Genomic DNA, 12918 nt, shown 5'->3' on the forward strand with positions numbered 1-12918 from the left:
GTGAGCCCCACCCATGACCCACGACCTCTCACCCCACCTTGCGACCCCATCCCTTCCTGCGACCTGCGACCTCTGACCCCTGACCCCCAACTCCAGGGACAAGGCGGGTGCCTACGGCCTCCAGGCGCGGGGCGGGATGCTGGCTGAGCGCGTGCACGGGGATTTCCTGAATGTCGTGGGCTTCCCGCTCAACCGGTTCTGCCGCGAGCTTGGCCGGATGCTGCCGGATCCCGCGACCGAGGGGGACAGGAAGTGATGTCATCGGGCGACACACCCACCCTTCCTGCCTCACTTCCTGGCCCCATCTTGTCCCTTGCAGACCAAGACAGACTTGGGTGCCTCTGCGAGGTCAGAGGTCACAGTGTTTAAGTCTTGTTGAACTTTGACCCCTCCAGGCCCTACCCGCCCCTCCTTGATGCCCACACGTGACCCCTGACCCCACATTAAGGGGTCACGGTCAGAGATGGGAGGGGGTGTGACTAATAAAGACCTGAGTGCTAACAGCTGGATATGCTACCTCTGACCTCTGACCCCCGGCAATTAGCCTACTGTGTGTGGGCTCTGGGGTAGGGGAATGAACACGAGCCTAGCTTTAGCCGGACTCGGTTCCTCGTGTGAGCCCTGGGGGCAGGGTGGGGACTTAACTCCAGTGCCGCAAGCACCCAGCACCTGGTGCACACGGGGAGCACGCACACAGTAGTCTCTCACAACCCGGAGACCATGTGCACAGTAGGCCCTCACACCCTGTGATTCGGGCAACCGAGTCTTACGTCCAGGATGTCCCACTCACAGAAACATAGATACGGAGAGCGGTGCAGTCGCTTCCAGTGCGCAGGTTCGCGGCCCGAGCCTCTCATTGGTGGAGCCCACGGTTCTTTGTTTCCATCGACCTTTGTGCCCCAGGAGAGGAGGAGGTGCAGAGGTTATACCTCAGGTCTAACCTCTTGTAGAGAGGAATTCAAAATTCCTGACTTTCAGATATTAACATGAATAGTAGAATGATGGGAGAAACCAAAGTATGGTGGATTTTGAAGAGCAGGTATTGTGAATAGAAAAGTGGATTAGAGAAACACTGAGTTGTGTGTGATAGAATAGTAATGTTTAATGAAAATTAAATAGACAAACACAAAAAGTTCATAAAGAAAACACCATTGTTGTCTATAGAACATGTATCTAAAAGAGAAAATCACTTTAATGATATGTAATAGACTGTGGCAAACTCACGGAAGAGTTCATAAAACAGAAAAGCACATATTATGTACACAAGAGGAAATGTTGTGAGAAAATATATGTCAAAATGTGCCCTTAAGAAAGCAATATGTGAGGGCTGGAGAGATGGCTCAGCCGTTAAAGGCTAGGCTCACAACCAAAAATATAAGAAAGCAATATGTGTGTTGGTTAGTTTTGTTGAAGCTTGAAACAGATTAATGTTATTGAGAGAAAGGAATCCCAATTCAGAAAATACCTCTATAAGATCAGGATATATGAAATTCTGCAGGGTATTTTCTTCATAAATGCATGAAGAAGGAGGGACTAGCGCTTCACGGCTGTATCTACAACAAGCCTCAAGGTCATGTGGATGTGAGCCACAGAGAAGCACGTTTCCGTGGTCTCTTTATTGACCCTCACATCCGTGTTCCTGTCCTGTGTGTGTTTCTGCTCTGCTTTTCTTCAGTGGTGTACTATAGCATCAAGGTATACATCAAATGAAGCCTTTTCTCAAGTTGCTTGTGGACTAATTACTTTTACCATAACAGTAGTAATAGTAGATAGAATTTGTCTGCTCCCCTTAGATGAGCACCCCCTACCTCCAGGAAATATTTAGCAAAGCATACAACTTAAAGACAAGTCTTGAGTCTGTATCTATGGATAATCCAGATCCAGAGCTTTTTTTGACATTTAAATTAAATATTAAATTACTACCAATGCCATAGATATTTATAGCAAAAGTACAGGATTAAGAGATTTGAGAGTTTGAAATATTCATTGTGTACTGGTGTAGGGCAGTGGTCTGTTCAGGCAACCTGGGCCTAGTCAAGTAATAGGCCTAGAAACTCGGTTGGGCTCCATTTGGCCCTGGTTTGGGCCTTGAGGACAAACCTGAGCCTGGCTTGAGTTTTGTAAACTGTCTCAGTCACTTCCAAACTGGAGTGACTCAGCACAACCTGCTTAAGCCTGTCTTTGCCTAGCTCCTGCTGACTTAGAGTAACTATTGGTTCCCTTAGTCACCCCATACCCTTCGTCAACTTTCCCCTCCCCCTATGTCATCTCACCTCAGCAGAAAACTCCTCCTCCTCTCTCAGCTCTTTATAAAGAAAAGATTGATACAATAAAACGAGTTCCTGCTTTGACAGACTCCCAGCTCGGGGTGGTTATTCTCCTGAGGCAGGAGATCCACCGACACTCACCATCCCGCTCAGCCCTGAGAGGCTCGGCTGGTTCTGTCGGCAGAGCCTGCCTGGCAAACCCCGTAGCACCCAGTGAGCAATCTCTGTTCACAAGGGACGGTAGGTATTCGGCCATAACTCCTGAATCTCTGGCCCCTGTTTCAGTCACAACCTGTCATAGCTGCCCCCGCAGGAGATGTGAGCTTTATCGCGTAGACAATATCCCAAGTTGCCAGCATTCTAGCTGGACTCTACCCCTAGTCATCTGACCACAGCCAGGCATGCCTCCCCCACAGATAACCGCACCCCACACGATATAAGGGGCGGTTTGCCCCCTCCCCTCTTGCTCTTTGTCCTCTCTTGCTTCCTTTCTTTCCTTTTTTTCTCTCGCTCTCTCCTTTTCTCCTCTCTGTCCTCTCCTTTCTTTCTCTCTACATGACCAGCTTATTTTCTCTTTCCTATAATAAAATATCTCATGTATACATTGCCTCCTTTTTAACTAATGTGCCCAGCAGCCAGGCACCAGCAGCAGAGAGTGAGAGAGCCAAAGCCGTCAGCAGCAGGAGAGGGTCACAGCCCCCACATACTGGTGAATAAGTACATATTCAGGTAAAATCTCTTGTGACTTCTCTGAGGAGGTATCACCAAAAGCCCAGTTACCTCTACTACATCTCTGGGTCCTGGGGACTTAGGCTCAGAAAGAACTCTGGACAATGTTGATGAAAGGGGTTGGTGCTTGTGAGTACTGAATGAGGAACACAGTGTCCTTTTCTGCCATGGATGAACTTTCAGTTTATTTGACAAGAAACTTCTAACAGATCATTATGGGACTTCCTTTAGCCCCTGGTATAACGACACTGGGAGAGACTGGTGATCTTGATTCTAGGTGTCAAGAGATCTAAAGAATCAGGACCCTGGGCATTAAATCCAAGGCTTAAAATAATTTCAGAAACAACAAAGTGAGGTTTTAAGCCTTTAAGGGCAAACATATAGTTGCTGTGTTTACAGGAGCATTTAAACGTGAACTTGTCATGTTGAAAAGAATGCCATAGACATTTGGGTGTTGTTCAAAAAAAGCAGGGAGCCTGCTGTAGCCCAGCCTGCCTGGCTGAGGCTCTTTCTCTCCCTGGTGGCACCGGGCCTGGTGTTGAGGCCCAGGTCTCACTCTCCTCCCAGGGGCTGACCTGTTTGCTGCACGGTGCCTTAATTAAAAAGGAGGCAATGTATGAATGAGTTATTTTATTGTAGGAAGGAGAAATATGCTGGTTGAGTAGAGAGAAAGAAAGAAGAGGAAGGAGAGAGAAAAGAAGGAGAGGGAGAAAGGTAGAGAAGAGAACAAAGAACAGAGAGGAGAGAGAGAGAGCAAGAGGGTAAGAAGAAGTAAGAGCGAGAAGGGTAAAAATAAGAGAGGAGTAGGAAAATGAGAGAGCAAGAGAGTGAGGAGGGGCAAACCACCCCTTCTGTTGTATGAGGCGTGGCATGCCTGCCTTGTGGTCAGATGACCGCGTGTAAGGTCCAGCTAGAATGCTGGGAGTTTGAGGCAGTGTCTGCCTGATAGAGGACACATCTCCTGCAGGGGCAGCTGTGAGGGGTCTGGGCTGAAATCTGAGCCATTGGTGCCAGGAGCATTTCACCGAAAGCCTACCGTCACTTGTGAGCAGATGCTCAGTGGGTCTCTGGGGTTCTGAGGTGCTCTGCTCTCCTGGACTCCGGCTGTCAGAACTGCTCACTGCCCCACATTTGGGAAACTGCCCAAGCTGAGAAATGGGAATTGTGGTAGAAATCCTCTAAGGATTGACAAGAGAGGAGGGTTAGAAATCCTCTAAGGATTGACAAGAGAGGAGGGTTAGAAATTCTGTAAGGATTGACAAAAGAGGAGGGTTAGAAATCCTCTAAGGATTGACAAGAGAGGAGGGTTAGAAACCCTCTAAGGATTGAGAAGAGAGGAGGGTTAGAAATCCTCTAAGGATTGAGAAGAGAGGAGGGTTAGAAATCCTCTAAGGATTGACAAGAGAGGAGGGTTTCTTTGGTTATGGAAGGATATCTGAAGAGGACATGGAGGCAATGAAGGAAGATAACAGAAAACGGGTATATTTGGTAGCTGTAGCTAGCATTGCCAAGCAGATTATAGTACAAAGTATACTTTCTTAATTTTGTACGATTCTGTGTCCTCTGTTCTGATGAAGATCCAGATTCATTTCTGAGCAAACCATGACCACAGTACTTATAGATAGATCACTGTTATTGCTGGGTTTCTTGCATGGGTCAAAAACTTAAACCATACAGCCCAAATTTTTCAACAGAGAACAAGGAACACCAGTACCGAGAAAAACCTGAATTAATAGGGAAAACAGGATATTCTATAGATCACAGAAGCTTGTTGTAATATCAACCACAATATGAGAGTAAGACAGGACATTAACAGAAAACAGACAATTATAGGCAGTCCTATCTCAGAAGTTCCAGTCATCAGCAACTGTATATTACAACAATAAACATTTTTTTAAAAGTTAGCCCCTAACTAACATTCTAATAACTGACCCCATGTGATAGATACAAATCAAAGCCTGAACCCATGAAAATGTCACTGACTTTTTAATTCTGCCCTTCATCCTTTAGCATCATCTTTTAGCCCATGAACACAGTACTTAAGTGTCTTATTTTCTAGAAACTTCTTCTGGATGCAGTATTCTCTTTCTAAACTTGGTTGCTAGCTCATCTCCCTGGGGTTTGTGGACTTCACGCTTGTCCATGGGATATAATAATGTTGTAACTGCACACTAATAAGGACAGCTGGAGCGGGAGGAGCGGGCTTAAGGCATCCCTGGCTGTCTCTGTGTTGCTATGTATAAGGTACACAATGTAAGCTGATAAGAGATAGCTTATTTAAGGAAAAAATACCATCATAAGAACAGGATACACAGCTAGGATCTTCTATATTAACCTGTGACTTACAAATAAATTGATTCAAGGCAAAGATAATATCTCATCACTAACTTGGCATTTGGTGTGGCAAAGAGATGAAACTTGAAAAGGAGGCTAAATTATATCTGTGGGAAAGATCCCAAGCAAAGATATAAAAAACCCATAAGAAATAGTTGGAGACAGAAATTCAGATGTGAAAGAAGATGACCCTTGGGGCTAACATTGAGTACACAGGGATGTAAATTTCCTGATTCATCCTGCAGATGGTTGCCTGAATTGTAGGACTGATAAGGGGAAAGCTGATAGGAAGAATTTATTTATTAATTGGTTGAATATCAAAGAAGTTGAGTTTGAAAGAACAAGTTAATAAAAACTGGTGGAGAGAAGCAAGAGATAAAAACTGAATTGATTTTCATAAAATAAATAATGTCAATAAAGTTTAATACAGTTTAAAAGACAAATACAACAATATTGTTTAGAAAGCATCACTCTAGTATTAGAGAAACTTCACAAACCTATATTAGATTTCCACATGGGTCAGCGTTGTAGTGATGCCATGCAAAAATTCACAGAACATAGTTAAACCTGTACATTATACTTAAGATACAATGGTGATGTGTGCAGACCCACATCATCATGTGTGCTGGTTCACTTTATTTTAACTTCAAATAGACTAAAATCACCAGCAGCTAGCCAAAATTTACAGACTGCTTCATTAAGACTGGGCCATATACAAATCTGTATGGAATTTTTTTTATTTAGAGATGGATGAGGGAGGTTTCAGACTTTCCTGGACATGTGACATGTGGACTACTGATCATCAGTTCTATAAAAAGGCAGGATAAAAAAGCCATCAAAACAATCCAGAACCAGCACCACTTCAAGGTCTCTACACTAACTCTTGCCTACAGGTTTATACCAAATTTTTGTTACTGTTCAGTCTTCCTTCAATGAAGGGTTATGATGTGAACCCTTCACTGAATTATTCATAAATAATGATAAATAATGTTAAAACCAATGTTTGGTGTGGAGAGCTGCGAAGCGCCACACCTCAAAGATGGCACTGGCCGCCACCCCCCCGGCAGTCTGATGGCGAGCACTCTTGAAGTAAACAACTCCTTATTTGGTTATGGGCTGAGTCAACTGGCTTGCTTCCGCTATGTGGGCCTGTTAGATAGCACCACGTGGGTGGCTGACCATACAGTATTTAACCTGTGGGTTGGCTTTCCTCGGGGTCAGAAGATCCTTCAAGGTTCCTGAATAAACTGCTGGAGAAGAGCCCGAGAGTGTGTTGTGTCATTCTTGTTGGTCGAGGGTGGTCGCGACATTTTGGCGGCCCGTAAGGGGAAACCAGACACGGAAAAGGCTCAGAACTCCTGTGGTCAGGGCAGTGCACTAGAAGGTCCCAGGTAAGTCGGGACAGAATAAGGTCTCCAAAAAAGAGCTTAAAGTCCGTGGAAGTAGCAGACCAAATATAAAGCTCATGGGGCAATGAGCCGAGAGTATAAAGTCCGTAGAAATAGCGGACCAATCATAAAGTTCGCGAGATAGTGAACCAAAAGTAAAGTTCGCTGAGTAGCGAACCGAAAGTAATATTTAACCATGGGATCGTCTCAGTCACATCCAATTTTTTTGGCTCTTCAAGAGCTGCTTTTAACTAAGAATTTGAAAATTAAAAAGTCAACCTTAGAGAGATTTTTGAGTGAATGTGACACGTGGCTCCGTGGTTTGCGGTGTCCGGAAACCTTACAGTGTCCTGCTGGGATAAACTCGGCAGAGACCTAGATTTTGCCTGGGAACAGGGTACCTTAAAACATGGAGTAAGACCGGTCTAGAAATTGGTAAGAAGTTGTTTAGAAGATCAGAGATGCTGTAAAGCAGTCAAAGAGGGAGAATCAGCCTTAGAACTGCTACAAGAAGAAAGATCTGAGAAGACAGAAAGTGATAAAGAAGGAAAACAGAAGGCCCCTCTTTATCCTGATCTAAAAATTTTTGAAGATTCAGAGGACACAGACTCTGAAGGGGAGCTACATGCTCTGATAGAACAATTGGAGAGAACTGCTATGAGGAAAAGGGGTAAGAAAAGAGAAAAAGACAAAGCTCCGTTGGCAACAGTCGGTGTAAGCGAAACCGCTGCTGTGCCACCATCTTGTTCAACTCCACCCCCGTACCCAGAAGCCGTTCAGACGGCTCCGCTGGCTTAGCCTGTTCAGCCATCGAATGTAGAGAAATCTTTCTGCCCGGGGGTGTAGACACAAATAAGAACAGAATTACAATTTGCTTATCCTGTATTCCAAAACCCACAAGGAGACAGGTATGAGGAACCGCTTGATTTTAAAGTAATCAAATCCCTTGTGGAGTCGGTTCGTACCTATGACATCACCGCCTCCTTCACATTGGCTCAGGTAGAAACATTAGACAGACATTACATGATGCCAAGTGACTAGAGTAGTTTGGCTCGTGCTTGTCTAAGTCCAAGACAATATCTTGATTAGAGAGCTTTCTTGATTGAGTATGCCACCGAACAAACAGGCACTAATCTGAGAAATAGAATTCCAGCCTGAGATAAAGACATACTGCTTGGTCAGGAGAGATTTGCCAATCAACAGTTAAAATACCCCAATCAAGTTTATGACCAAATAAATCAGATAGCTATCAAGGCTTAGAAATCCCTTCCTAACAAAGGGGAAGTGAGTGGGAACTTAACCAAGATTCTACAGGGCCCCATAGAACCATTTTCAGACTTTGTGGCATGATTGGTAGAAGCGACAGAGAAAATTTTTGATGACCCAGATGCTGCTATGCCACTGATAAAGCAGTTGGCCTTTGAACAGTACACCAAAGAGTGTAGAGCCGCTATCACCCCTTATAAGAACAAAGGTATAGAAGCCTAGATGAAAGTGTGTAGAGAACTTGGGGGACCATTAACCAATGCTGGACTTGCTGCCGCGGTAATACAGTTGACCAGAAAAAGAAGAAGTCCAAGAGCTTGTTTCAAGTGCAGAAGAATGAGACACCTTAAAAGACAGTGCCCTGAAAGAAGAAGTACAAAAAGCACAAGAAGTAGAAAACGCCCCAGACAGCCAGGGTTATGCCCAAGATATAAAAAAAGAAGCCATTGGGCTAACGAATGCCTCTCTGTAAAAGACATCAATGGCCAGCCCTTGACTCAAGGCTATGGTGGTACTCGTCCAAAAACCAGACAACAGGGCCCACGACCCCAGGGCCCACAAATATATGGGGCAGTAGAGAGTCAAGACAAAGAACAGAGTCAAGAGAGATGGCCAACATTTCGCCATCCGAAAGACCGCGGAGAGCCACTGCGGGCTCAACAAGATTAGACCTCCGCTCCACCACCAGACTCGTATTAACGCCCCAGATGGGGGTCCAGTTAATTGAAACAGATTTTAAAGGACCCCTTGAACCTGACACAGTGGGTTTATTGTTAGAGAGATCATCATCAGCCTTAAGAAGACTTATTGTACATCCTGGAGTTATAGATCCAGATTACACAAGAGTGGTTAAGATTATGGTAACTTCCCCACGTAGAATAACAGCTATTTCTCCTAGAGATAAAATTGCTCAGTTGGTCATCTTGCCGAGCTTACATGATCACTATGCGACAAGAGATCAAGAGAGAAGAAAAAGAGGTTTTGGGTCCACAGACACAGATTTGACTTTTCTTTCCCTAGATTTAGACCAATGCCCCATCTTAGAGTTAAAAGTTGATGACAAAAAGATCCTGGGCCTTTTAGATACTGGAGCAGACAAGAGTATTATAACGAAAAAAGACTGGCCTTCAAGTTGGCCCGTACAAGCCTCTTCTCAAACACTCCAAGGCCTAGGTTATACAAAAACTCCAGATATGAGTACAAGACAATTAAAGTGACAAGATCAAGAAGGTCATTCAAGAGATATGCAGCCATATGTACTTGAGCTCCCTATCTCCCTTTGGAGAAGAGACCTCTTAAAAGACATGAGATTTAAATTAAGTAATGAATACTCTGATTCAGCCCAACACATGATACAAGACATGAGATATGCTCCAGGTTTCAGAATAAGAAAGTATTTACAAGAGAAGAAGAATCCAATATCTGTACAACAAAGACAAAAGAGACAAGGCCTGGGTTTTTCCTAGTGGCCACTGAAGAGGGCATTCCCATAACTTAAAAGACAGAAGATTCAGTGTGGGTTCCTCAGTGGCCTCTTTCCTCTGAAAAATTATAAGCTGCTAAACAGCTGGTTTCTGAACAATTATCCTTGGGTCATATAAAACCGTCGGTGTCTCCCTAGAATACTCCTATCTTTGTCATTAAAAAAAAAATCTAGAAAATAGAGATTGTTACATGATCTGCATGCCATTAACCAACAAATACAGATCATGGGCCCAGTGCAGCGTGGCTTGCCGCTCTTATCATCTTTGCCAGCCTCATGGCCCATAATAGTTATAGATATAAAAGATTACTTTTTCTCCATTCCTCTGTGTTCCAAAGACAGTGAGAGATTTGCGTTTACTATTCCATCCTGTAACCATAAAGAACCTGATCAGAGGTTTGAATAGATAGTCTTACCTCAAGACATGGCAAATAGCCCTACTATGTGTCAACTGTATGTGAGAGAAGCCATTGCTCCTTTGAGAAAGAATTTTCCAGACTTGAGATGCCTTCACTACATAGATGATATTTTGCTTTCAGCTAAGAGTGAACAAATATTAGATCAGGCCTATGAAGAATTAGTTAAGCTATTAAAACAGAAAAGGTTGTTTATTGCTCCTGAAAAGGTTCAAAAAGAGAATGTGGTTAATTATTTAAGAGCAAAAATTAGACCTGAAAAAATAGTACCTCAAAAGATTGAGATAAAGAAAGATAATTTGAAGACTCTAAATGATTTTCAAAAGTTATTAAGAAATATCAATTGGGTAAGAGGCTATTTGAAGTTACCAAATTGTAAATTAAGACCCCTGTATAATATTCTGATAGGCGATTTGGCACTTGATTCTCCTAGACAGTTAACAGACGAAACAAGAAAATCCTTGTGTAAAGTAGAAGAAAGGCTACAGAGTGCCTTTCTACAGAGATGACAAGAAAGACAGCCCATTACATTGTACATATTTGCTACTTATGGTCAACCTACAAGATTACTATAACAAGAAAGACCATTATTATAGATTTATTCTAAAGTTTCCCCAAATAAATCTATTGAATATTATCCTGCGGCAATTGCCGCATTAGCTTTGAATGGTGTTCAACAATGCTTACAGTCTTTTAGAGTCACTCCAGCCAACATAATAGTGCCTTATTCCAGTCATCAAATTAAGATTTTGTGTGACACTGTAGATGATTAGACAATATTACGATGTAGTTTTAATAGAGTGATTGATAACCATTATCCTAAACATCCATTGTTGTCATTTTTTAAAGAGCACCCAGTAATATTTCCCAAAGTTACATCAACAGTGCCCCTTCAAGGGTCACCTAATGGGTTTACTGATGGCTCAAAGACAGGCTGTAGAGCCTACTTGATAAAAAGACAAGAGCCAGTGCTATGCCAATTTCAACCAGGCTCCCCCCAAATTGTAGAGTTGAAAATAGTAATTGAAGTGTTTAAAAGATGTCAGTTTACATTCAATTTAATCTCAGATTCGGCCTATGTAGTCAATGCAGTAAAAGTATTAGAATTGACAGGTCCCATTAAAAATAGTAGTACTGTATATGTACTATTACATGAGCTACAAGATTTAATCTGACAAAGAAAAAGGCGCTTTTATATTCAACATATCAGAACACATACAAGATTGCCTAGACCATTAAGTGAAGATAATGATAAAGTCGATCAATAGACTAGAATAAAATGTATTTTTCTCAGCTCATCTTTAGACCATGCTAGACAATTTCATCAATCATTTCATGTAAATACAAGAACCTTACAACAAAAATTCCATCTGTCCAGAGCAGATGCCAGACAGGTGGTATTAGATTGTCCTCAGTGTGTGATTCATCTTCATCCTCCTGGTGTGAGAGTGAACCCTAGAGGGTTGATGCCACTTAATACCTGACAAATAGATGTTACCCACATTTCAGAGTTTGGAACCTTGAAATATGTCCATGTGTCTGTAGATACCTGCTCAGGTATCATACATGCTACACCTTTGAGTAGAAAAAAGGCTCGCAATGTCATAGGACATTGCTTAGAAGCCTGGGCTACATGGAGAAAACCACAACAGCTGAAAACAGACAATGGGCCAGCTTATACGGCTCAGACCTTTATCTCCTTCTACAAGCAGATAGAGGTACAGCTTAATCACAGATTACCATATAATCCTCAAAGACAAAGAATTGTAGAGCGTGCACATCGCACCTTAAAAGAATGTTTACAAAAACAAAAAGGGGGAATAGGCCAAGGCCGTACCCCCAAGGAGAGAATATCTCTAGCCTTATTTACTTTAAATTTTTTAAATCTGGATGCTCAAGGCCGCTCAGCAGCAGACAGACATCAAGATTCCCATGGTCCATCTAAAGGCATGGTGAAGTGGAAGGATATTTTGACAGGCTCTTGGCGAGGGCCTGATCCCGTGCTGACATGGGCACGAGGTTCTGTTTGTGTTTTTCCTCAGGATCAACAAGATCCAGTGTGGGTGCCTGAACGCCTTGTGAGGAAGATTCGCCATGAAGACCTTCCTGGGGATCTTGGTGATGGTGGCAGTGATGACACCAGGAATGACCGAGCCAAGATGGGGGATCCTGTCAGTGTTCCCGAAGCCGATGCTGGTCAGACATGATGCAACTGTGTTTCCATGCTTATTTAGTAACAATAGGAGCTTAGGCTTACCCTACCTTCCCTTTGATGATCAGATGAGCCCTATAGAGGGTAATAGAAATGTCAGCTTAGAAGGTAACCTGTGCTTCTTAATGAGCCTTAATAGGTCAGATGATACAAAATGCATTAAATTGTCTCAGCTGTCAACAGATTTTCTACCACAACTGAAGTTTGGCAGTGGGGGTAGTAGTTTGTTTTCAGACAATAGTTCTCGTCTTGTGGGGTGGTGGCCCACTTGAGTCTCTGACCGAGACCCTCCCAGAAAGCCATGCTAGACACCTTTCTGTAAAAGATCCGCAGGAGAAGAAGGACCTTTTCCTTAGACTAGATGTCAGGGGCGCAGAACAGTTTGGGTTCGACAAGATTATTTTTCCTTTAGCCCCATGATTAGTAATGTAGTGAATGAGTCCTGTACAAGAATGCTTAATATATCTACTAGAGATCCTCAGCAAGCTATCATCAATCCTTTTGACTTATGGCTTTTGTGTAGAGTAAATGGTAGTTGTATGGATTTGGGACCCATGATTATGCTTGGAGGAGGAATTTATCAAAAGGAGAATTTTTCCCTAGAGTCTATTACTAGTATGGATTTTTCTAGCAGTGGTAGCTCTAATACTTGGGGTTCATCATCTAGTTTTCATTTTTACCACAATAAGACTTTTTCAGCCTCACCAGTATGTCTCTGGCCTCCTTTTCTGTAGATAGTAAACAATGGGAGTGCATTTATGGGCGAAGAGAAGTTAGTGTGCACTCCGGACACTTGCTTTTATGCTTTGTGCTGGAATGCCAC

The 12918-nt window shown here is 43.1% G+C and overlaps 1 protein-coding gene across 1 annotated transcript in view; it reads left to right on the forward strand.

Moving 5' to 3' along the window:
* LOC116091107 (probable bifunctional dTTP/UTP pyrophosphatase/methyltransferase protein) overlaps nt 1-507 on the forward strand; it is a 2764-nt gene extending 2257 nt beyond the window's left edge. The window contains exon 7 of the mRNA XM_031372172.1: nt 97-507. Within this exon, the coding sequence (XP_031228032.1) occupies nt 97-256 (160 nt within the window). The 3' untranslated portion in view covers nt 257-507. The remainder of the gene's footprint in view (nt 1-96) is intronic.
* Nucleotides 508-12918: the final 12411 nt, after the last annotated feature.

Source organism: Mastomys coucha, unplaced genomic scaffold (genome assembly GCF_008632895.1).
Source record: "Mastomys coucha isolate ucsf_1 unplaced genomic scaffold, UCSF_Mcou_1 pScaffold15, whole genome shotgun sequence".
Classification (NCBI taxonomy): Eukaryota; Metazoa; Chordata; class Mammalia; order Rodentia; family Muridae; genus Mastomys; species Mastomys coucha.